Here is a 27060-nt window from a genome sequence, read left to right on the forward strand (position 1 = left end):
AAAAAAAATATCGGTTGTTATTGGCAGTTTTTAAGCGAACCCGTAAAAAGTTGTCAATACTGATAAGTACAATACATATATGTATTATATACATTGTGTATGATGTACCCAGAAGTGAGTATTATCGTACGCATCAGCCTTTATCATACGGCTGGCAGGAAGGGGCTCACTGTTTTGGTGTGACGTCACGACCATGACGTCATATGGCGTGATGGTGTGTGCGTCCTGTGATTGGCGGAGAGGGCGTGGGAGCATTGCGCTGATTGGCTGATAGAATGAGGCAACATCGCGCGATGGTCAGTCGTGAGTGAGACGTGAAGGAGGTAATACGTACGCGGGTACGTGCGCGCAGCAAGCACGTACACGTACCTTGGTCAATATTTTCATTAATGTGTGGACTATTGAGGCAGTATGGAGGACGACGTCATGATGCCCGACGACCTGGTGGAGGAAGGTATGTGCCACTCCTAGTGCCACCTGTCAGTCAACCATCAGTGGAAATAAATCACTTTTGGTTAGCCTAGGTAGTTAACACACATTACTATGTAATAGTTTAATTATACCTGACTAAACTTATTTCCTTACTAAGAACCCCATTTATGTATGAAAAATAATTTTTAATAGATTTTACTCCTTTGGGTTTAGCGGTTAGTTTTGATTGTAATAATAATAAGTTTTAATAATCCCTTAATTGTATCCTTTGGTTATCCTACGTAATTTATACATTATGAAAACCAATAAAAGTTTTGCCCTATTGGGTTTAGCGCTTAGTTTTGATTGCAATACTAATTAATATTAATACTACTACAAGTTTTAACCTGTAATTGTATTTTATGTACTTTATTTTATTGCATCTTATTCCGAAATTCATATAATGCATTGGATTTAATGATTTTTATTGCAAATAATCATGATTGATTTTTGGTGTATGTAATTAGCTGCTCAGGGGATGATAATACAAGGACCATAATGGAAAGTTTTTTTTGGGGAGAGTTTAGCCTAAGTAATGTACAATATATGATGCAAGACAGTTTTAATTATGCAAAGATTGTGTGATTGTACCTGAGTAAGATTACTTAGTATGGCATTTTATTAATGACGTTCTGATCATCAGGACTTACAGTTCGTGGAATAATAATATATTATTGATGGTATTTAGTTATGACAATTTGATGAATAATTCTTTTACAACACTTGGACTGGATATAATTATTGCAATAAAGATACGTTAATGTTACACATGTCTTGTTTATCATGGAATAATGTAGTACATAGTTGGAAAGTCACACATATTGTAAAACACAACTTTAGTGACAGTTTGGCCCACACAGTGGGATTTTTAGTCTTGTAAAGTAAAAGGACACAAGTACAACTATTGTGACATTTATTGTGGCAACGTTTCGCTCTCCAGGAGCTTTATCAAGCCCCTTTTACTTTACATATTGTCGGTAATTCTACCAACTTTATTACATTTTTAGTCTTGTAAAAGTCCACTACATGGGTGAAATAAAGGAGCAAGTTACACTGCATTTGTCCATTTCCTTGGTGTCAGTATTTTATACCATTTCTCTCCAATAATACAGTCCCGGTGAAGAAACATTTTTGTGATTGTAATGCCTTAACCTGAACTTTTTAACTTGCTTAGTCATAATACTCTACCATTGTAATATCCCTCGGACTTATTCTATGAACCCAAATTGTATGACCCATGTGGGTTTATCACCAGTTTGCAAATATAATTATCTGATCGGGGGATGCCTGAATGTTGGTGAGGTGTTTTAGACTTAAAGGGATGGAGTTATTGTTTTTTATTACCAGTCTGTGACACTTGTGGGTTATTGCACCCTCAGGGTAACCGCTACTCATAAGTTTTTTTTTTTTTTGTATAGCATTCCCCCCCCCCCATCCCCCAAAAGAAATGCTGACATCCCAGGGACTGTTAGGTTAGGTTAGGTACACGTCCACATAAATACAGTTATCATACATAGTAATATAACTCAGAGTCAGTGATGTATATACAGTTCATTGGGACCTTACAATACAATGCAATTTTTATTTCTTTGCAAAGGTTACAATGTGTGATTTACATTTTACAAAGTGTTGTTAAGTACAAAGAAAGCTACTAACATGCTTGAACATTATTTTTTTAAGCCTAGCAGTAAGTAAGTTTATTTAAGCACAGGTACACATTTATTTACACAAGATACGTATATAGTTTTATCATTGTTTACTTTTTTGGGGGGGACAAATCCATTAATCTTCTATATTATAACATCCATGCTATCCTTTCCATAGGAAAAGTAATTATTTGTTGAGGAAATTGTGTATTTGTGATAATAGGAAAAATAAAAATATCATGTATGTAAATTTTTAAAGTCAGTGTTGAACAGGTCGGAAAGAAACTTTGTGTTAAATAATTTTAATAATGTAGCTCAACCTAACCAAACCTAACCATAATATTGTCAGTTAGATTAGGTCAGGTAATATTGTGTTAAGTTATATATACAAAAAAGGTCTTTTCCTGTAGGTACTAAATATATATGTACATATCCATTGGACAACGCATGTAATACTGGAGAATTTACATCATAAAAATACACCCAGTCATAAAGCAAACATTGACCCATAGTTTTTATATGATTGGATGACATTTGATATACATATGGAAGTCCCTAGTTTTAGAGGGGCTTTACAGGTCATATAAGAGAAGACATGGGGGTTGATTCCCGTGACAGGTTTGTAACACCTGTTACCCCATTCATGTTGGATGCTTTGATGTCTGGTGAAAAGGTCTTGATCCGAGGCATTTTATGCTACCCTTTTCTTTATTAAACATATGAACATAAGAAAGAAGGAACATTGCAGCAGGCCTACTGGCCCATGCAAGGCAGGTCCAGTTCTCCTACCAGCCCGTGCAAGGCAGGTCCAGTTCTCCTACCGGCTTAAGCCTTAACCTAGTCAGGTCAGGTCTTGTTCACTTAAGGAAGGAACACAGCATCTGACCTAGTAGCACAAGCTAGTCAGGTCAAACTCACACCCACCCACACCCACTCATGTACTTATCTAACCTATTTTTAAAACAACACAATGTCTCAGCCTCTATGACAGTATTTGGGAGTTTGTTCCCCTCATCCACAACTCTGTTACCAAACCAGTGCTTTCCAATATCCTTCCTGAATCTGAATTTTTCCAGCTTAATTAAAGCCATTGCTGCAATTCCTGTCTAGGCTAGATATTTGTAGCACGCTAATTTACATCCCCTTTATTCATTCCTGTTTTTCATTTATATACCTCAATCATATCCCCCGTAATTCTACGCCCTTCTAGAGAGTGCAGATTCAGGGCCCTCAGTCTATCCTCATACGGAAGATTTCTGATACATGGGATCAACTTTGTTATCCTCCTTTGTACATTTTCCAGTGCATTTATATCCATTCTGTAATACGGTGACCAGAACTGTGCAGCATAATCTAAATGAGGCCTACCCAAAGATATATAGAATTGAAGAATAACCTGAGGACTTTTATTATTTATACTTCTTGATATGAAGCCAAGGATTCTGTTAGCTTTATTGCAAACACTTATGCACTGTTGTCTTGGTTTTCAGATTACTGCTTACCATACTCCTAAATCCTTTTTGCAGTCAGTAAAATTAAGATCTACATTGTATTTAGTTTATAAGTGGCATGGTTATTTTCCTGTCCAACATTTAGAACTTTGCATTTGTCTACATTAAACTGCATCTGCCACTTCTCCGACCACTGCATCAGTCTATTCAAATCATCCTGGAATGCTCTAATGTCCTCATTAGATTGATTGGACGACCTGTTTTGGTCTCATAAATAAATTTGCTTATGTCGCAATTTATTCCCTCATCTGTGTCGTTTATGTATATTGTGAGCAACAAGGGGCCCAACACTGACCCCTGTGGAACACCGCTTGTGAACACACTGCTGCCTGTTTGTCAACCTTGCCTCTACCCAGGAAAAAATTTCTCCTATTCTGTGTGCCTTAAGTTTCCTTAATAGCCTCTGATGTGGAACTGTCAAAAGCCTTACTGAAGTCCTTATATACAATATCATATTCAATACCATGATCTACCTTCTCAAATTTTTTTTTTTTTTTCAACAAGTCAGCCGTCTCCCACCAAGGCAGGGTGACCCAAAAAAGAAAGAAAATCCCCAAAAAGAAAATACTTTCATCATCATTCAACACTTTCACCTTCTCAAATACCTTAGTGAAAAAAGTTAGTAAATTCGTTTGACAAGAATGCCCTTTGTAAAACCGTGCTGAGATTCATTAATCAATTTATGCCAGTCAAGATGGCTATGAGTTTGCCTCGGCAATTATTGATTCCATAAATTTTCCCACTATGGAAGTACGGCTTATTGGTCTATAGTTCGAAGCTAGGGACCTGTCACCTGCCTTGTAAATAGGTATTACATTTGCCATTTTCCACTTGTCTGGCACTATGCCAATTTGTAGTGATATATTGAAAAGATTGGCCAAAGGTATGCTAAGTTTCTCTTTACATTCCTTTAAAACCCTTGCAAACAGTTCATCAGGGCCTGGGGATTTGTTAGGTTTTAATTTCTCTCTTTGTCTGAAAACCATGTCACTAGTTACCCTAATCGTGCATAGTTTATTATCGTCCTGTTCCACATAATTTATTATTGCTGGAATTTCGCTAGTATCTTCCTGAGTAAAAAGTATGAGGAAGTAAGTATTGAAAAGTTCACACATTTCCTTATCACAGTCAGTGATCTGATCTGAGTTACTTTTAAGTGGGCCTATCTTGTCCCTAATCTTACTTTTGTATACCTGAAACAACCCTTTTGGGTTAGTCTTCGAATCCTTTGCGACTTTAGCCTCATAATCCCTTTTTCCTTTTCTTATTCCTTTTTTTATTTTTCTCTTTAATTGAATATATTGATTTCTTAACTGCCCATCCCCTCTTTTGATACACCTATATATGCCTCTCTTTTGACCAATGAGATGTTTTAATCTATTGTTTATCCATTTGCGATCATTTTTGTTAGATCTAATTCCCCTACTTCAAATGAAAGTTGTCTAGGCAGCTACAGCATAACAATGCTCTGAAAAAGTCATATTGACAACCAACACCACCTACCTGACCCAAAGTCAGGTCATCCCAGTTTAGCCCATCCAGGTAATTTCTCAGCCCCATAAAGTCAGTAAAGTGAAAGTCTAGAACAGAGACTTGATTGCAGTTCTCTGGGTAATTCCATGATATATTGAAACTAAGTGATTGGTGATCGCTTTCCCCAAGCTCGTCATTAATCTCAAGATTATTAATTAGTGATTCTTTGCTGGCAAGAACCAAGTCAAGCAGGTTGTTTCCTCTAGTTGGTTGTGTCACAAACTATTTTAAGAAGCAATCCTGAACCATATCTAGAAAGTTGCTAGACTCAAGATTTCCTATCACATTGTTTCAATCAGTTTGTCTAAAGTTAAAATCTCCCAATAACACATTTTCATATCTAGATGCCTTATGAATTTTGTCCCATAGCAGTTTACTGTGCTCCCTATCAACGCATAGATACATACTTAGAAGTTGATTATTTTGGGTGCCGTCCTGGCAAAGAACCTAAAATAGACCTCACTGGAAATAGGCCACACTACTTGACTCACTTGAATTATCCTGGGCTACTAAAGCTCCAGGGTTAATAATTGTAATCATGTCTTCTTCACTTGTGTCAATTTCCACTGTTAATCCTACTTTACCACAGCTTCCTAAAATAATGGTAATAAGTTTTTCATTTAAAACCCCATTGTAAATAAGTCACAGAAATTATTCAGCCATTATCAAGTTAAATCTACATATACTATATATATACATATGCCTTCAAGACTATTATTCAGAATACACACCAGTAATAAATTACGTCTAACTACCTACAGCATCAAGGCACCTACAGGTAGGTACCTTGATGCTGGCGAAGGTCGGGTGTGCCAAGGTATAGAAGGTATCCTCTCCTTCCTTTGGATCAAACTTGAGTGCGTCCTATTCCCCAGATGCTGTATGAGGTTCCACTGTATTTTGACCCTGTACTGGGAGCCTCTTCAGAAGAGGACCCCAGGTGGAGGTCGAAATTTAGAGACCAATTGATTTTCTGAGTTTTTCTCCATGTGGGCTATTATTGAGCATTGACAAGCGTTCATTACACTTTCTTTAGTTATGCATATAGAACAGTTGTAAAATGCTTTTTCTCATAATTCCTTTTTTAATTGTAATGTATGTAAACATGATGTAAATTTGAAGGTTTAACATGATGTATATTTGAAGATTTAACACGAGACAGATTTGAAGATTTAACATGAGGCAGATTTGAAGATTTAACATGAGGCAGATTTGAAGATTTAACATGAGGCAGATTTGAAGATTTAACATGAGGCAGATTTGAAGATTTAACATGAGGCAGATTTGAAGATTTAACATGAGGCAGATTTGAAGATTTAACATGAGGCAGATTTGAAGATTTAACATGAGGCAGATTTGAAGATTTAACATGAGGCAGATTTGAAGATTTAACATGAGGCAGATTTGAAGATTTAACATGAGGCAGATTTGAAGATTTAACATGAGGCAGATTTGAAGATTTAACATGAGGCAGATTTGAAGATTTAACATGAGGCAGATTTGAAGATTTAACATGAGGCAGATTTGAAGATTTAACATGAGGCAGATTTGAAGATTTAACATGAGGCAGATTTGAAGATTTAACATGAGGCAGATTTGAAGATTTAACATGAGGCAGATTTGAAGATTTAACATGAGGCAGATTTGAAGATTTAACATGAGGCAGATTTGAAGATTTAACATGAGGCAGATTTGAAGATTTAACATGAGGCAGATTTGAAGATTTAACATGAGGCAGATTTGAAGATTTAACATGAGGCAGATTTGAAGATTTAACATGAGGCAGATTTGAAGATTTAACATGAGGCAGATTTGAAGATTTAACATGAGGCAGATTTGAAGATTTAACATGAGGCAGATTTGAAGATTTAACATGAGGCAGATTTGAAGATTTAACATGAGGCAGATTTGAAGATTTAACATGAGGCAGATTTGAAGATTTAACATGAAGCAGATTCGAAGATTTAATATGATGCAGATTTGAAGATTTCACTACATATTTGCATTATTTGCCTCTGTCATTTGTCAGTGTAACCTGTGATTTGATATGAAAGCATGTTTTCAAATTTAACAGTTCATTAATTTATGTAATTTTTTTTTCTAGATTTATTGACACACATGAACTGGCCAGATCTAGACCTAGACGACATTAAAGACTTAGGTTTAGATTGGAGTGAAAGTGATGTGTTGTCTCATGGTGGAGTTGGAAGCAGTACAAACCCAGTGCTTGGATCTACCCCAGTTAATACCTCTACTCCAACTCATAATACCAGCTGCTTCAACACAACACTTAACAGCAACCTCATTGGCTCCAGCTTTCTAAATAGCAGTGACTGTTTTCTCAACAGCAGTGGCTTTCAGGTGAATTTATTAGTTATCTTATTATATGAATCTTCAGTTCCTTCATGCTTATGAGAAGTCTCAGAATTTCAGATAGTAATCTCTAATCAATTGACTTTGTGTAATCTGAAATCTCTATAAACCAACCATCTTGCTAGTTTTGATGATAAAAAATTGTGAATGACAGCAAAGAATTCATATTAATAGTAGATTCTGTGGTAAGCGTTTTTTTTTTTTTTTACACATCTGAAAAGTAAGATAATTAAGCAAATACTAATGTAAATAAAAAATTTTGGTTTTCTGTATTCTTTAAAAATGAATTAATCACAATTTTTGTTTTATGGCTTCTCAGATACTCTGTGTTTTGGTAATTTTTAAAATAAGAGCATTGAAGTCAACTGAAAACATCATAATTTGTATGTGGTGAAAAAGTATTTTACTGACACTACTGGAGTGGTTGTGTTAGGTGAGGAATTAAAATCTACTGAGAGGTTGGCTTTAACCCTAGGAATTACTGATTTTAATTAAGATGAGCAATGGCTGAGTTGGAAATATTGACAAAAGGCATAATATTGGAAATAAGAGATCATAAAATAAAAGTGGGGAAGAAAAATGTAGTAGTTTTTGTGAGACATCTGTGGAAAGAAAGTAGTTAATCTGTAGAAGCAAAAAGGAGACTTTACTAGAGTATAATGGTACCAATGCTTTTATATGGGTGTGAGGCATGAGCTCTAAATGTTAGTGAAGAGGGGGCTGGAGGCAGTGGAAGTGTCATGTTTGAGAGCATTGGTGTGAATATAATTCAGAGAAGTTGGACCATGAAAGCTGAGGACTGTGGGGGTTACCAAAGGTATAATTCAGAGACTTGTTAAGGTAGTTGGACATTTAGTAGGGATGAAGAACTGATTGATCAAGATTATATAAATGTGAGGTGAAATGAAGTAAGGTTAGAGGTCATCTTAAAGATTCAGGGATGGAATAAAGGGGGTTCTGAGTACTAGGGACTTGAGCATCTAGCAAACTTTTGTGAGCATATTATATTGGAGTGAGCAGAGATAAGTGGTTTTTATAGCTTGATGTGCTAGGAGTGTGAGCAAGGGATTCAGGGTAACTGGTTAGCCAGACTTGAAGTTATAAGGTGGGTAGTACAGTACCTGGAGGGGTGTGATGTTGAATGAATGATGGTGAATGTGTTCCCTTTTTTATTTCAAGTCGCCCTACTTTTGTGGGAGATGGCCGGCATTTAAAAAATATGTGTACATACTGTTTTGGTCCGGTATTTGATTTATTGGCAAGTCATTTTTAAATATTTGGTAAAGAAATTCACATTTCACTATTCAGAGTATTGCTTAAGCATTCACCAGCTGCTTACACAAATGTGTTTGTGAGAAATGTCTTGTCTTTTACATTTCACATGACTGCTTCAGTGCCCAACAAGTTCACTATGCTATGTGCTTTAGAGTAATTTTGTTAGATTTACAATTAGCTCATTTTTGTGCAAGTATAGTAGGTCATTTATTAATTTATCATTTTAATAGTTCTTCATTGGTTTAATCTTAAGGATGGTATAAGAAAGCTGCCTTGTTAGTCACTGTGTATTGTACATTTCAGTTGCATTTACTGGTAAAATATAATTTATTTTTTTTCCACAGGCTTCAAAGATAGCTCCACAACAACAGCAGCAGCACCAACAACAGCAGCAAACAGTACAGCAGCAGCAAACAGTACAACAGCAGCAAACAGTACAACAGCAGCAGCAGCACCAACCAGTGCAGCAGCAGCAGCACCAACCAGTGCAGCAACAGCAGCAGCAACCGGTACAGCAGCAGCAGCAGCAGCAGCAGCAATCAGTACAGCAGCAGCAGCAACAAATACAGCAGCAGCAGCACCAACCAGCACAACAACAACCACAGCAAACTCAGCAGCAAATAGTTGTAACATCAATAAGTGGAACTCCAGTGAGACAAGTGGCACATGTTGCCCCTCGTATTGGCCAAACTTCAATCATCAGTGTTCCTCAGTCCTTGGTTACCTCTAGTGGATTAAGTCAAACCCCTCAGCTACAACAACTGCTTACCCATCAACAAATTGGTGTCCAACAACAACAAATTCAGCCTCATACTGTACAGGTTCACCCCCAGCTTCAGCAAGTTACACTACCACAGAATATTGCAAAGAGAGTGGTTACCACTGCTGTTTCACAAGTAGTGCAACAGCCTTCTTTAATACAACAGCTGGTTATACCTAAATCGGAAACGATTACCACATCTTCAACTGGACAATGTATTACTGTACCGCATACTGTCTTGTATAAAACAGCACCCACGATTGCAACTATCACAACACCCATTCAGAATTTTGATCAGACTGCAGTTGTCACTGGTATTCCAGTTGTGCTGGATTCTGACCGTGTACCCCTAGCAAGAGTTGTCAGCTCTGGGTCAAAAATGATGGTTGTACCACAGAAAGGCGAGAAGCGAAATTCTCACAATGCTATTGAGAAGCGATATAGGAGTTCCATCAATGACAAGATTTTGGAACTTAAGAATCTAATTGCTGGTGAAGAGGCAAAGGTATGTAGTATTTACAGAAAGTACATTTAGTTTATATTTAACATTAGATGAAACCGGTTATTTTATATAACCGGACTTCAGTCCTGGAAATGGGAAGTACAATGCCTGCACTCTAAAGGAGGGGTTTGGGGATATTGGAAGTTTGGAGAGATATATTGTGTATTTTTATAGGTATATACTTCTAAGCTGTTGCATTCTGGGCACCTCTGCAAAAACAGTGATTATGTGTGAGTGAGGTGAAAGTGTTGATTGATGATGAAAGTATTTTCTTTTTGGGGATTTTCTTTCTCTTTGGGTCACCCTGCCTCGGTGGGAGACGGCCAACTTGTTGAAAAAAAAAAATGAAAGCAGGAATGAGATGGACTGTTTTGTTTGTTTTTATATAATACATTCATTCAGTTGTGTCATAAGGTCAGGGTAGTAGCTTTTGCATTAAATTTAAATAAATACAGGTTAAGTATTCATCGTTGAAAATTCTAATACAGCCTCACCTCGCTTAACAATGGAGTTACGTTCTTAAGACTATATCGGTAAATGAATTTGTCGTTAAGCAAGGAGCATACTATAATGGTAGTGGGTTTGTGTCAACCATCTTTGATATTGTTTTAATGTCACCTTTGCATCATTTATAACATTTTTAGCATATTTTTAGATGTTTATACAGTAGTGTACTGTATATTGTAATAAACAGAATAGAGGAAATTAGCTCTAATATACATTATTTAGTATGCATACTGGTCAGAGAGCCCGTCGCAAGTCTGATTTGTTGGTAGACTCCGTGATTACCTCATGTTTTATGCTTATTTTCTGCTCTATGGTGCGAAGGTATTGTTGAAAATGCCAAAAAGGCCTGCAGATTCCCCTATGGGTAATAGTGATAAAAAAGTGTACCTGGAGAGAGTTCCGGGGGTCAACGCCCCCATGGCCCGGTCTGTGACCAGGCCTCCTGGTGGACAGTACAGTGTACAGTAGTAGCCTTTTAACCCTTTGACTGTCACGGCCGTATATATACGTCTTACGAGGTACCGTGTTTGACGTATATCTACTCATAAATTCTAGCGGCTTCAAATCAAGCAGGAGAAAGCTGGTAGGCCCACATGTGAGAGAATGGGTCTGTGTGGTCAGTGTGCACCATATAAAAAAATCACTGTCAGACTATGGGCTCCATCCCGAGCTATCTCATATTCCAGAATCTGAAAAATTCTGAGATCAGAGGAACTTCGAACCCCAAGCATTTCGTATAAGGGATATTTAACTCGTACAAAATATGTTGGGCTACCATCTGTACTTTGTGAGTGGGGGAACTTTGTCTGCTGTTCAGTGAGTGGATGGTTATATTAACCCTTTTGCTGTCCAGACCCCCAAAATTAAAATTGCTCAAGGGAAGTTCCTTGATGCTGGTGAGGGGCTCTTGATCTAGTGAATTGGATCTCTGCTCCAGTTCCATGAATTGATCACCTTCCATACCCCTACAGGTGCTGTATAATCCCTATGGGTTTAGTGCTCCATCAAGAGTATTATAATAGTGCTCTCAGTGTCCAAATTTATAAAAAGAAACTTGTACTGTAGATTAAAAGAGTACATTTCCAGGTGGTAGTAAAAAAAAAAAAATTACAATCGGTACTTGTTGAGATAGAGATGTAAAGTTGAAGGTCAGTGACCAGCTGGCAGTAACATTGGTGACTGCCAAGCACCCCACATTTTCACTTTTTTGTGGAGTTTTCTAATTTATTATATTTTCCAGTAACTTTCATGGCCCATGAGAACCATATTATGCACAATATACATATATCCACCCATTGTGTTTAACACAGTGCCTACATTAATGTCATCACTATATTCTTTACAAGCCAAGTTTGCACAACCTAAAAACACACACACACACAGGTACAAATTTTTAACATTACTACTGTTGTAATTTTTTTTAACACTTGGCTGTCTTCCACTGGGGCAGGGTGACCTGAAAAAGAAATCTTCTCATAAAGTTTTCCTTATTTTTTTTTTTTTTTTTTTTTTTTTCAACAAGTCGGCCGTCTCCCACCGAGGCAGGGTGACCCAAAAAAGAAAGAAAATCCCCAAAAAGAAAATACTTTCATCATCATTCAACACTTTCACCACACTCGCACATTATCACTGTTTTTGCAGAGGTGCTCAGAATACAACAGTCTAGAAGCATACACATATAAAGATACACAACATATCCCTCCAAACTGCCAATATTTTTATATTTAGTAATTTATGCAAGAGAAGGGGTTACTAGCCCCCTTGCTCCTGGCATTTTAGTCACCTCTTACAATATGCATGGCTTACAGAGGAAGAATTCTTCTCTACTTCCCTATGGGGATGAAAGGAAGTAAATAAGAACAAGAACTATTAAGAAAATAGAAGAAAACTCAGATGAACGTGTATGCATGCGTGTACATGCACATGTCATGTGATCTGAGTAGAAGTAGCTAGATGTACCAGTTATCTTGCATGTTTATGAGACAAAGAAGGACACCACATTGTATAAAACAATTACAGGTTTGTGTTTCACACTCATTTGGCAGGACAGGAGTACTTCCCTGGGTGTATACAGGCTGAGGTCATATTCCTAGAACTGTTGCAATCTGTGGAACTCTTTGAAACATGGCTTCATACACAGCTATTTTACACTCCTCACACACAAAATGTGTGTCTACACTTTGCTATGTGTCTTGTATGTGCACAAACATAACATCCTGTCTGGAGTAGGAAGTCTTGTTAGAAAAAAATCACCATGCCTCAAACAAGAGGGTAGTTGGTGATCAGATCGGGGGTGCAGGTGTTGTGACCTGGTATTTATGTATTATTTGCCTGATGACAAACAAAAGTGGGCATGCAGTGATCTGTTGTCAATCATCATCTCTGGTACATATATGCATTGAGCATTCACTGTCCACAAAAAGGAAGACGTTTCATGTACCACTTACAGCTCTTGCAGACACAATCAGCAAACCCAATCTTCATGTCACATTTGTGAACCAAATGCATATTGGTGGTGTAATCAATGACAGCCACAGGTTTCAAAATGGGTTCATGGATGTGTGTATTCACCCTTTCAGTGTTTTTTATTTCGTTGTGGTGAATTGATGTCATCGATATCACATCACGTTTGCCATGCCACTGTAATGCCATAATATTAGCATTAAACACCTCCACTTCACTGGTATCAATGCCTGTGTTGAATCTGGGCACACGCTTATCATGTTCACATGCAGGAATCACCGAGTAAGTTGCCTGTGTACTACCTGAGATATCCAATAACTTTATGGTTTCTTTCATTATTTAGCTTCCTGTGTACACAATCAGACCCAGTACCAGGCCAGTTTCACAATCACACAGCACAAACACCTTGATACCAAGGCAGTTCCTCCTGCTTGATATATACTGCCTAACTGACAGTCTACCTTTGAAAGGTATCAAAAGACTCATTGATGACAAGGTTCTTGAATGGATAAAAACACATACTGAACTTTGTTTCAGATGCATGAAAAAAACATCCCTAATCTTGATAACATTGTTTCTGCCAGGCCATGTTTTGTCTTTTGGTGTAGCATATATAACAGCAAGGATGTGATCACTGAAGGCTGGACCAGCATGATTGAATAATATGCTTATACATATGGGGCATAAGCATTATTGTGGCAAACAAGAGAACCATCTGAGCCACACTTGTCCTTCCACCAGTGTAGGTGTGATTGTCTTGAAACCATCGTGTTTGCCATTGGATACTGAAACTATCTTGTTGGTTTCCCTCACTGTAATTTCCATCAGGGGTTGATTAAAAAATAGTTCAAAGAATTGATGTTCATTGGCATCGTTCGTGAGGGTACAGTTGGGCAGGATTCAACTGTGTCATCAAATTGATGGTGATTGGCCACAAAATTTGCATTTTCCTGCCTGTCCCAGATGTGTTCTGGTGGGTAGTGCTGGATATTAGCAGCTGATTGTGGTGGTGGTGTGAGTAGTGGAGGTGGCTGTGGGTTATTGGAATGTTGAGTGTGGGCCATACCTCCCAGCCTGGGCTGGTGCTGTACATCTTGTCACTACCTACTGTCTCATGCGGTGGTGCCATTGCAAACAGTCTTATTCATCCTAATTGATGCAACTTCATCATCACTATTGCTATTTGTTGCTGGTGTTTGATCCTGGGATGTACATGTACTGTCTCCTTGGGATAGGAACAGACATACTACTACCAGATTGTGTATAACTGCATAAAAATTGATACTTCACAGGTGATATTGTTAATCACTGCCACTACTAGAATGGTCATCGATTGCTAGAAAATTAAAATCCACATCACTGTCATCATTACTCATATCCGAGCCCAGGCTACAGGAGAATATAAGCTTTTGTTTACTCTGTAGTAAAGGTGGACATGTTTCAAACGAACCAATCAAGAATTAGTTGTGGGTCATCAGGGTTTTCGACAATATTTCTGGCGTCCAGAACGTCAGTTTCAGTCAGTATACGCCTGTAAACAAAGAAATCCTTGTTGATTTCATAATCCTTATTTTAGAGCTGTCACTGAGAATAATACTTTCATTTCGCCTAGGAGTGAGGCTTTTGCGACTACATGACAGTGAACAGTGTGTACTACACATGGTGTTCCTACAGTGTACTCCATATGGTGTTCCCACAGTGTACTCCATATGGTGTTCCCACAGTGTACTGTTGGGGCTCAAATTTTTTGTATACTGTTTGCACTGACTTTGCAGAACCATTCTTTCATATGTAGGCCTACCAGGACTCTCATACTAAATTTAAAACTGCTAGAATTTGAGTAGATCTGCATCAGGGACCTGGGCATCAATGATGTAATTCTTCATGATGGCCACTGAAAGGGGTAAATTCTGTGCCAAGTCATAAATGTGTTTAACCTACATTCTGTGGTTTTCAGTCTTTGCCTCACTGTAATTTGTTCATTAAGTGTTGAACTTGAATGTGTATTTTGTAAGGTCTTAGCAATGATAGTAGGTTGAAGTGAAAAATTATATTAGGAGAGCACTGGTGGCAAAGTCTCAGACTTCGTAAAATTGAAGAGCGCCATGAAGGTGTGGCTATTTAGAGAGAATGAATATATGCATGATGATTGCCAAAGGAATTACAAGAGGGATGGGGATGTTACAGTTCAGAAGGTCATTTGAATTAGCAACACTTTTGGCAAGTGCAACAGTTGGGTATCATAATTCTGAAGCATTTCTCCTACACAGTAGTCTTCATTAGTGGAAGCAGAGGTGGCAAATGTGGTGACAGTAGAAGCACTGGAGAGGTAAAGATGATATTATAAATACATCATTCTTGACATAGTTTGAGGTGGTCAGTCCCTCAGCTTAGAGATATGTTCAAGGCTGTGAAATTGAATACTTCTACAGGCTGGGGGACTGACCACCTTAACCCTTTCAGGGTCCGTCCCGTAGATCTGCGGCTTTACGATGAGTGTCCAAACCGTAGATCTACGCCATGAGCTCAGCTCACTCTGATAAACTGTGAGTGGTACATTTGGGCCTAGATATGAGAGAATACATCTATGTGGTATATGTGCACCACATAAAACAGATCCTGCAGCACACTGTGTATAATGAGAGAAAAAAACTGAAATCATGATTTTTCGATTAAAACAGCAACTTTGCAGTGTTTTTTCGTATGTTTTTATAGTTGTATTTGCAATTTCTTGGTCTCATTTGATAGAATGGAAGACATATTGCAGAAATAGAGATGATTTTGATTGGTTTTAGCACTGGAAATGGCTTGAAACTGAGCTCAAAGTAGCGGAAATGTTAAATTTTTGCCGATATTCAAGAGTAAACAAACGACCTCACACGTCTAATACACGTCAGCTGGTGGGTCTAATATACATTCACAAATATGGTGATGATATTTATACAATTATTACAGTATTGCATAACAGTAAATCTTCTATTTTTTGGTGTGAATAAAAATTCATTATGTGAATAAAAAATCAAAATGGAATTTATTTGTAAAGCCTCAAAACATAACTAATGAACAGAGGAAATGTTAGTTTAGTGCCAGGAATGCCTACATTGTTTATTCTGGACCCTATTTTGAAATTGGAATATTTTGAACTTTGTGTTAAATTGGCCAAATTAACAATTTCCGATCACTTTATTTTGTAGTTGAAACAGTTGACTTGGCGATTTCTTGTGCTCATTCGATAGAATAGAAGTAATACTAGTGAAATAGCTAAGAATTTGGTTGATTGGAATAATGTAATTGGCCTAAAATGGGAGTCAAAGTCGGCAAAATCGCCAATTCGTAAGTATTGCTGACACATCAAAATTCGCGAGAGCATAATTTCGTCAATTTTTCACCAAATTTCGTACTTTTTGTTTTATTACCTTCACAAAAAGATTCTCTACGATTTCATAAGAAAAAATAAAAATTTTTTTTTTTGAAAATTCTTGGACACTGGTGTGTGACTCCAGATTTGGGCCTTGGACCCTGAAAGGGTTAAACTACTACTATAAGGTTGCTGGACTGATTACATCATCTTTACCTCCACTGCTTCTACTGTCTCCTTGTTTGCCTTCTACTGTGTGTAGGAGAAACATTTTGGAATAAGTAAACCTAACTGTTCCACATATCTTGTCTGTTTGTCAGTATTGTATACCATTATTGTAAATATTATATTGACACTTCTGGCAAAACATATATTAAATATGATGGTAAATGTCTTTTTTCTTGGGAGGTGGAGGAGCACACCACTGTTGTAAGAAATGGTCATTGATAAAAAATAATAAATGATAGTTCTCATAAAAACATAGTTGACAACATAAGCTATTTTGGTTGCATTAATAAACTAGCACTGTATGTCCTTTGTGAATTGAATAAATAAGTTTGCCTATTCTACATAAAGTTAGTATTGTCTCAAAAAAATTATTTTAAATTTGTACCTTGTACAAGTACATTCACATTAGTGCTTAGGTCTGAATAAATATTTGTAGTTATAGATGATAAAATCAATTTTGGTAATATTTGTGCAAGTGTAAATTATTTATAACTCTTTCAGCTTCACAAATCTCAAATTTTGAAAAAGGCAATTGACTACATAAGGTACCTGCAGACACAAAATGCTAGATTAAGAACTGAGCTGAACACTTATCGAATGCGTGACGGTAACCAGAAGATCACAGATCTTTTGGTTGGACCGTACACCCCTCCTCCATCAGACATTTCCTCACCTGCTAGGTCACCTCTCTCGGATTCTTCACTGCCGCCATCACCTAAATCAGAAAAAATGGAAATAAAAGAAGAGGTAAGTTTTATTTTTGTTTTATTATTAGGTATGTACAGGCAGACACACTTAATGAATAGGTTGAGTTTTGAGAAACTTTCAAAGTTTCAAATTTTCATAAGTGAGATATTCCAGGGAGAAAAGAATTTCAGCTTGAGAATTGTGAATAAAGAAATTAACAAAAATTTTAGATAAATGTAATAAATTCTTCAGAATGTAAGTAAAGCCTCAGTGAATGATCAGACTGAATCAATGGAACTAGTAAATGTGGTCATAATTGATCTGATTTCCTTAAAAATGGCTCTAATAGACGTCTTTGTATTATACAAATTTTGATCATTTATATTTAATATTCTACTGTACAACTATGAAATAATTACTTTCCTACTGTATAACTATGATGTACTACTCTTTAGTATTAAGTAGAATGTAAGCCAATAATGTTAAGTTGGCCCATAATGCCAAGGCATTATAGAGGCTCTCTTTGCATTGCAACCCACTATTGTATATACACAATCTCAGTGTACTGTTTGCAAAGACAGTAAGTAAATAAATAAATAAATAAATAAGAGTTTCGGCTGAACAAGGTTCATAGGTTCATCTAAGTGGATGCTGTGGAGTCAATGATGTGTTTAATAAAACACATCACTAAGTATTTTCATGCTAAACATCAGTACTATATACTGTATTTAATATACCAGAAATTAAAAAGTCAGAACACTCTCCCCAAAAATGTTAATTTAAAAACTCCACATTTCTTGATCAAGGTGGGAGAAACAGGAACACTAGAGCAGGGAAAGGTACAGAGATTGTATACTATTGTATAGAGCCAATGAAGCTGACCTAAAATATTGTTTGGTATTGATGGTTCCTTTTAAAGCAGATCTCTCGAGGGAGGTTTCTTAATGTTGGTGAAGGGCTTTTGATGCAAGGAATTTGACATGACCTCCTCCTCTTTGAATTGAACATAAATGCCTTCCATATTCCCAGCTGCTACATGACCCCTACAGATTTAGTACTTCAATGTAAATATAATATTAATAAAGGCAGGAGAAGTATCAGACCTGGGAAGATAAGAGATCATTTACTGCCTGCACAAAGCCAGTAAAGTGTTTAAACTACTGGAAACTCCTTAAAGTACTGTACATATTTTGAATTTAGTCTTTGGAGCGAGCAAAGCCGAGGTAGATGCACATTAATCTATACATAGACTGTACTTGAGGGCCTAATCCAAAGTCTGCACTACTGTCACAATGTACAGGGGACAGATGTGGAAGAAAATGTAAAGTAGACCCAGTAAAAAGCAAAGGCACCATGGGCACAATAAGATAACAATATTTCAGCAACTGTGGCACAAGGTTATTCATCCTGCTATGAGAAGATATCAGAAATATTGCTGGAATAAGTGTAAAAGTTTTCAAGAGGAAACTGGACCACTACTTTTGAAATGCCAAATCAGTTTTATTGTAATGGCTATGTAGATCATTGGGCTGCCAACAGCAACAGCCTTCACTTCATCACATTTAAATTGTCCAGAACTTGTACCATCAGTGCATGAAGGGGCAATAAATGTAGTGTTTGTTAGAGGAAAGAAGGAACTAGGGGGCACACAGCCACCCCTCAAGCGTTGTTAATGGTGTGTACATATGTCATCACTCTACCTCCCAGTTTATATTTTTCTTATGTTACTCTGCCAAATGCATTTACTCTTCATATATGGGTCATTCAATGTAAGTGTAATTTTTTGTTTGGTACAATTTGGTTAAGAAAAGTTTATTTTTAAAAACAAGTTTTGGAGGAAATTTTCACATTCCCTTTCATTTTATTTTTTGATCAAGTATGCTGGTGTATTGTATGAAAATGCTCAACATAATGTGTTATGTTATTCTACCACTTGTTTCCCCCTTAAAAAAAATTATTCTTAGATGGTTAATGGATGGGCCTGTCTTATATCTTTTCTCTTTGAGGGTATTCATCTGACTGTGACGTTTGGTTTATAGGTCTAAAATTGGGAGTACTCATTTGCTATGTAAAATTATTCCTTTGTCTTCTATAATTAAGGTGGAAATTGTATTTATTAGTAAATAATAGTAAATGAGTGGCTGCAAAGTTTGACTTTAAGAGCAATGTAATAAATTTTTTTATTTATAATTCAGGAGGTACCGTCGCCAGGTAGTAGCCCCTCATTCGTAACAGTGAAGCGGTCGATGGCGGATACTTCCCGCCTATTGTTATGTGCGATGATGTTTTCGGTCCTTGTTTTCAACCCCACTGCCATCTTCACCAAACATTTTGCACACAGAAATTCTTTGCCATATGATGAAGTTCCTGGAAGAACAATTCTTGAGATGGGTCCAGTTGAAAGTAAGTTGCTCCTTTTATTTTTCCAAAATGTGCAGTATATTTGCATTCATTGTATGTATATTTTTAATGCCATGTAAAAAAATTTAAAGGATGGAATTGTGAAAATTTGGTTGATAATACTGTTATCTAATTTCAGGTAACTTCTCCATTCAGAGTGTTCTGTATTCCTCCTTTATGGTGTGGATGGTTAATTTTGTCATAGCTGCCATGTTTCTTGTTAGAATATTTGTCTATGGAGAACCAGTCACGAGGAGAAAGTCAAGTATAGCAGAGATATTTTGGCGTCATCGTAAACAAGCAGACGTTGACATGGCCAAGGTAGTGTAAGTGAAATTAATTCTCAAGCAAATTTTTAAATTACAATATATTTTGCTGAGATTCTGTCAAAAAACATTATTATAGCAGAAGATATAATAAATGCATAATTTATTTTTTAAGAAAGGCTAGTGGTAAGCTTTGCACAAAGAAAAGCCACAGTAATAGCGAATAGAGTTTTTGAAACTTTGTCAGACCAGATTCTACCAATTACTGTAACCAAGAGTAAAACTAGTATTGTTATTGTATGCTTGGAGTAGTATATTAATTTGCATTACTGCTCTTGAATGGATAAAATGGCCAGGAGAGCCTAAAGGAGGGGATGAGGATGTTGCAGTTTAGATGGTCATATAAACTGTAATATCAGCACATTTTTGGCAAGACAACCATTGAATGAATGATGGTGAATGTGTTAGAGTAAACAGTTCAGAGATATACATTTACAGCTGCATTAAATTAAATGGGTAGGAAAATGTGCTTGCTTGTAAGATTTTTTTTTTTTTCTTTGTTTTTTAATCAACTGCCATCACTTGTCAGGGCAAGGTGACCCAAAAATTAAAACGCTTTTAAGAAATCGTTGTCTTAAAAATAATGCAAAAATCTTGAACACTTGGTTGTGTTCATGAGGAAAGTGAAAATATATTCATTTCATGAATTCCTAGGCCACTGCAGTTTGATGCTTAAAATTGTTCTTTTGCTAGAATACTTAATTGGCATTGTTACTATCTAATACTATGACATGGTTAATACTGCATCCCAAAAGGACATGCATAATTTTTTGAGAATTTTAATAATACATTGTACTGTATATTTTAATATGAAGTTAAGATAAGATTTGTTAGGATTTTTAACCCAGAGGGTTAGCCATCCAGGATAACCCAAGAAAGTCAGTGTGTCATTGAGAACTGTCTGTCTTATTTCCATTGTGATCCCTCAATCTTTTTCCCCAGGATGCCATCCACATCAGTCGACTAACACCCAGGTACCTATTTACTGGTAGGTGAACAGGAGTAGCAGGTGTAAGGAAATATGCTCAACATTTCCTCCCTTGCCAGGGATTGAATCACAGACACTTGGTGTGTGAGGAGAGTACGTTGCCTGCTGTTATGCGCATAAATCTCATAACAATAGTTCTGAACAAAAATCTCAGATGTCTTGCTTATTTAAAAAACTAGATTAGGGAGACTTATCTAAAATTAAACATGAATTTTATATGGAAAACTTAGAGTTTGATTGAATTCCAGATTTAAAAAAATCTGAAATCATTGCCTTTCTCTGAATTTTAGAATTAGTGATATAAAAAATCCTATTTAGAATTTTTGCTCTCGTTTGGAACATAAGGCAGTTTTGGTATTAAAATTATTATTTTTTTATAGAATTTGAGAGCCAAAATGTTTCATACTGTCAGTATGAGGTCACCAAAACTAAAAATGTTTTTTTTTATGCAAGTGTGGGGGAGGTGCATGAGACATTATGTAGAATGAAAGGGGGTAAAGCAGCTGGAACTGATGGGATCATGATAGAAATGTTAAAAGCAGGGGGATATATAGCATTAGAGTGGTTGGTATTTTTGTTTAATAATTGTATGATTCAGGGAAACCGGTTATTTTCATATAGTCGGACTTGAGTCCTGGAAATGGGAAGTACAATGCCTGCATTTTAAAGGAGGGGTTTGGGATATTGGCAGTTTGGAGGGATATGTTGTGTATCTTTATACGTATATGCTTCTAAACTGTTGTGTTCTGAGCACCTCTGCAAAAACAGTGATAATGTGTGAGTGTGGTGAAAGTGTTGAATGATGATGAAAGCATTTTCTTTTTGGGGATTTTCTTTCTTTTTTGGGTCACCCTGCCTCGGTGGGAGACGGCCGACTTGTTGGAAAAAAAAAAAATGTATGAAAGAGGGGAAGGTACCTAGGGATTGGCAGAGAGCATGTATAGTTTATATAAAGGGAAGGGGGGCAAAAGAGATTGTAAAAATTATAGAGGAATTAGTTTACTGAGTATACCAGGAAAAGTGTACGGTAGGATTATTATTGAAAGAATTTAGAGTGGGTAGGGGATGTGTAAATCAAGTGTTTACATTGAAGCATATATGTGAACAGTATTTAGATAAAGGTAGGGAAGTTTTTATTGCAGTTATGGATTTAGAAAAGGCATATGATAGAGTGGATAGGGGAGCAATGTGGCAGATGTTGCAAGTATACAGAGTAGGTAATAAGTTACTAAATGCTGTAAAGAGTTTTTATGAGGATAGGCTCGGGTTAGGGTGTGTAGAAGAGAGGGAGACTACTTCCTGGTAAAAGTAGGTCTTAGACAGGGATGTGTAATGTCACCATGGTTGTTTAATATATTTATAGATGGAGTTGTAAAAGAAGTAAATGCTAGGGTGTTTGGGAGAGGGGTGGGATTAAATTATGGGGAATCAAATACAAAATGGGAATTGAGTTACTTTCTGCTGATGATACTGTGCTTATGGGAGATTCTAAAGAAAAATTGCAGAGGTTAGTGGATGAGTTTGGGAGTGTGTGTAAAGGTAGAAAGTTGAAAGTGAACATAGAAAAGAGTAAGGTGATGAGGGTATCAAATGATTTAGATAAAGAAAACTTGGATATCAAATTGGAGAGGTGGAGTATGGAAGAAGTGAATGTTTTCAGATATTTGGGAGTTGACGTGTCAGCGCATGGATTTATGAACATAAGAACATAAGAAAGGAGGAACACTGCAGGAGGCCTGTTGGCCCATACTAGGCAGGTCCTTTACAATTCATCCCACTAACAAAACATTTGCCCAACCCAATTTTCAATGCCACCCAAGAAATAAGCTCTGATGTGAAAGTCCCACTCAAATCCAACCCCTCCCACTCATGTACTTATCCAACCTAAATTTGAAACTACCCAAAGTCCCAGCCTCAATAACCCAACTAGGTAGACTGTTCCACTCATCAACTACCCTATTTCCAAACCAATACTTTCCTATGTCCTTTCTAAATCTAAACTTATCTAATTTAAATCCATTACTGCAGGTTCTCTCTTGGAGAGACATCCTCAAGACCTTATTAATATCCCCTTTATTAATACCTATCTTCCACTTATACACTTCGATCAGGTCTCCCCTCATTCTTCGTCTAACAAGTGAATGTAACTTAAGAGTCTTCAATCTTTCTTCATAAGAAAGATTTCTAATGCTATGTATTAATTTAGTCATCCTACGCTGAATGTTTTCTGACGAATTTATGTCCATTCTGTAATATGGAGACCAGAACTGAGCTGCATAATCTAGGTGAGGCCTTACTAATGATGTATAAAGCTGCAGTATGACCTCTGGACTTCTGTTGCTTACACTTCTTGATATAAATCCCAGTAATCTATTTGCCTTATTACGTACCCTTAGGCATTGCTGTCTTGGTTTAAGGTTGCTGCTCACCATAACCCCCAAGTCCTTTTTGCAATCTGTATGGCTAAGTTCTACATCATTTAACTTATAAGTACTAGGATTATGGGCACTCCCAAGCTTCAGAACCTTGCATTTATCTACATTGAACTGCATCTGCCACTTTTCTGACCAAGAATAGAGTTTGTTTAAATCCTCCTGAAGTTCCATAACATCTACGTTTGAATCAATTATCCTACCTATCTTTGTGTCATCGGCAAATTTGCTCATATCACTAGTAATTCCCTCATCAAGATCATTGATATATATTATAAACAACAACGGGCCCAAGACTGATCCCTGTGGAACGCCACTTGTTACAGATCCCCACTCGGATTTAACCCCATTTATGGACACTCTGCTTCCTGTCAGTGAACCATGACTCAATCCACGAGAGCACTTTTCCCCCAATGCCATGAGCTGCCACTTTCTTTAACAGTCTATGGTGCGGAACTCTATCAAAAGCCTTACTAAAATCTAAGTAAATAATATCAAATTCTTTATCATGGTCAACAGCCTCAAAAGCTTTACTGAAGAAAGTTAATAAATTAGTTAGACAAGACCGGCCTCTTGTGAATCCATGCTGAGTATCGTTAATCAAGCTATGCTTATCGAGATGGCTTCTTATAATCTCGGCTATAATTGACTCTAGTAATTTGCCTACAATTGAGGTCAGGCTTATTGGGCGGTAATTTGACGGTAACGACTTGTCCCCTGTTTTAAAAATAGGAATTACATTAGCCATCTTCCACATATCAGACACTACACCTGTTTGAAGAGATAAATTAAAAATATTAGTTAATGGTTCACAGAGTTCCATTTTGCATTCCTTAAGAACCCTTGAAAAAACCTCATCAGGACCCGGGGACTTATTTTGCTTCAGTCTGTCTATCTGCTTCACAACCATTTCACTAGTGACTGTGATGTTACATAATTTATCTTCTTCTAGCCCACTATAAAAATTAATTACTGGAATATTGTTAGTGTCTTCCTGTGTAAAAACTGAGAGAAAATAATTATTAAAAATCGAGCACATTTCATTCTCTTTGTCAGTAAGGTGCCCATAGTTATTTTTAAGGGGACCTATCTTATCTCTAACTTTTGTTCTATAGACGTGGAAAAAACTTTTTGGGTTAGTTTTAGAATCCCTAGCAACTTTAATTTCATAGTCCCTTTTAGATTTTCTTATCCCCTTTTTAATGTCCCTCTTAATGTCAATATACTGATTCATAAGATGACCCTCACCTCTTTTGATACGCCTATAAATTCCTTTCTTATGCCCTAGTAGATATTTGAGCCTATTATTCATCCATTTTGGGTCATTTCTATTTGATCTAATTTCTTTATATGAGATAAACATTCTTTGAGCAGCATGTATAGTGTTCAGAAAACTGTCATATTGATATCTCACTTCGTTACCCCAGTCAACAGATGATGAGTGTTCTCTAAGCCCATCGTAATCTGCTAAGTGAAAATCTGGGACTGTTACTGAGTTATCGCTACTATCGTGCTTCCATTCAATGTTAAATGTAATTGATTTGTGGTCGCTAGCACCCAGTTCCTCTGAAATTTCTAAATTATTAACAAGGGATTCATTGTTTGCCATAACTAAGTCAAGCAGGTTATTTCTCCTTGTAGGTTCTGTCACAAACTGCTTCAAAAAACAATCCTGAACTACTTCTAAGAAGTCGTATGATTCTAAATTCCCAGTCAAGAAATTCCAATCAATATGACTAAAGTTAAAGTCTCCTAGAATTACTACATTACCGTGCCTTGTGGCCTTAACAATTTCCTCCCATAGTAGTCTCCCTTGGTCCCTATCTAAGTTTGGGGGATGGTATATCACTCCTAAAATCAGTTTTTCATGCCCCTCTGAAAATTCTATCCAAACAGACTTAATACCCGTTTTTATGCAACAGTTCAAGCGATCTCGGACATACAATGCCACCCCACCCCCCTTCCCGATACTTCTATCTACTTGGAACAATTTAAAACCCTGAATATGACATTCCGCAGGCATGTCCCGACTTTTTGAATTAAACCACGTCTCAGTTAAGGCAAATACATCAATGTTACCTGCACTAGCAACTAATCTCAACTCGTCCATCTTATTCCTAGCACTACGGCAATTAGCATAATAAACATTGAAAGACTCTCCTTTCTCTTTACCCTTCCTGCTCATTTCTGTTTTTCTACTAAACCTATTACTGTCCTTATCACCCAGAGTCCCTGGCTTTTCAATATCTACCTCGTTCTGCTTATTACTAGTTCCCCTAGAACTCGTAATATTACTACACTGGGACTTCACTGTTTTCCTGCCAAAACCCATACCACTAACTATTCCTACCTTTCTACTTTCTAGGATGAGGTTAATCATAGAAATGATGAAGGAAGAAAAGTGAGTGGTGTGTTGAGGTATATGTGGAGACAAAAAACGTTATCTATGGAGACAGAGGGGAATGTATGAAAGTACAGTGGACCCTCGACCAATGATATTAATCCGTTCCTGAGAGCTCATCGTTAATCAAAATTATTGTTAATCGAGTTAATTTTCCCCATAAGAAATAATGGAAATCAAATTAATCCGTTCCTGACACCCCAAAGTATTGAAAAAAAAAAAATTTACCACATGAAATATTAATTTTAATACACACAAACTGAAGAAGACATGCACAGTTACATGACACTTACCTTTATTGAAGATCTGGTGATGATTGATGGGATGGGAGGAGGGGAGAGTGTTGATGGTGTAAGTGTTTAGAAGGGGAATCCCCTTCCATAAGGACTTGAGGTGGCAAGTCCTTTTCTGGGGTTACTTCTCTTCTTCTTTTAATGCCACTAGGACCAGCTTGAGAGTCACTGGACCTCTGTCGCACAACATATCTGTTCATAGAGGCCTCTACCTCCCGTTCCTTTATGACATTCCTAAAGTGTTTCACAACATTGTCAGTGTACAGGTTGCCAACACGGCTTGCAGTAGCTGTGTCAGGGTGATTTTTCATCAAAAAAGGTTTGCACTTTAAGCCACATTGCACACATTTCCTTAATCTTTGAAGTAGGCAACTTCTTCAATTAAAGGAGGGGTTTGGGATATTGTGTATCTTTATACGTATATACGTACTTCTAAACTGTTGTATTCTGAGCACCTCTGCAAAAACAGTGATTATATGTTAGTGAGGTGAAAGTGTTGAATAATGATGAAAGTATTTTCTTTTTGGGGATTTTCATTCTTTTTGGGTCACCCTGCCTCGGTGGGAGACGGCCGACTTGTTAATAAAAAAAAATGACAGATATTCAAATTTTATACTATTAACCCTAATTGTTTACCCTAAATTATCTGAAGGCAGATCTCCCTCCCAAAATCATCTCAATATTTTTGTTAATTTTAACAGTACTTAACGTGCTATTGGAGTGTGAGCAAGGTAACATTTATGAAGGGATTCAGGGAAATTGTTAGCTGGACTTTGAGTCCTGGAGGAGGGAGGTACAGTGCCTACACTCTGAAAGAGGGGTGGGGATATTATAATTTGGATGGGCATCTAAGTTGTATGTTGGTGCCAGTTTGGCAAAACGGTGATGGTGCGAGTGATGGTGAAA

At 37.0% G+C, this 27060-nt stretch overlaps 1 protein-coding gene across 1 annotated transcript in view; it reads left to right on the forward strand.

The window, feature by feature from the left end:
• Nucleotides 1–280: 280 nt before the first annotated feature.
• The window catches only part of LOC128691920 (sterol regulatory element-binding protein 1-like), a 54531-nt gene continuing 27751 nt past the window's right edge, over nucleotides 281–27060 (forward strand). The window contains exons 1-6 of the mRNA XM_053780900.2: nucleotides 281–454; nucleotides 7266–7522; nucleotides 9154–10074; nucleotides 17129–17374; nucleotides 19510–19717; nucleotides 19854–20035. Coding sequence (XP_053636875.2) covers nucleotides 412–454; nucleotides 7266–7522; nucleotides 9154–10074; nucleotides 17129–17374; nucleotides 19510–19717; nucleotides 19854–20035 — 1857 coding nt within the window. The 5' untranslated portion in view covers nucleotides 281–411. The remainder of the gene's footprint in view (nucleotides 455–7265; nucleotides 7523–9153; nucleotides 10075–17128; nucleotides 17375–19509; nucleotides 19718–19853; nucleotides 20036–27060) is intronic.

Source organism: Cherax quadricarinatus, chromosome 75 (assembly GCF_038502225.1).
Source record: "Cherax quadricarinatus isolate ZL_2023a chromosome 75, ASM3850222v1, whole genome shotgun sequence".
In the NCBI taxonomy this organism is placed as follows: Eukaryota; Metazoa; Arthropoda; class Malacostraca; order Decapoda; family Parastacidae; genus Cherax; species Cherax quadricarinatus.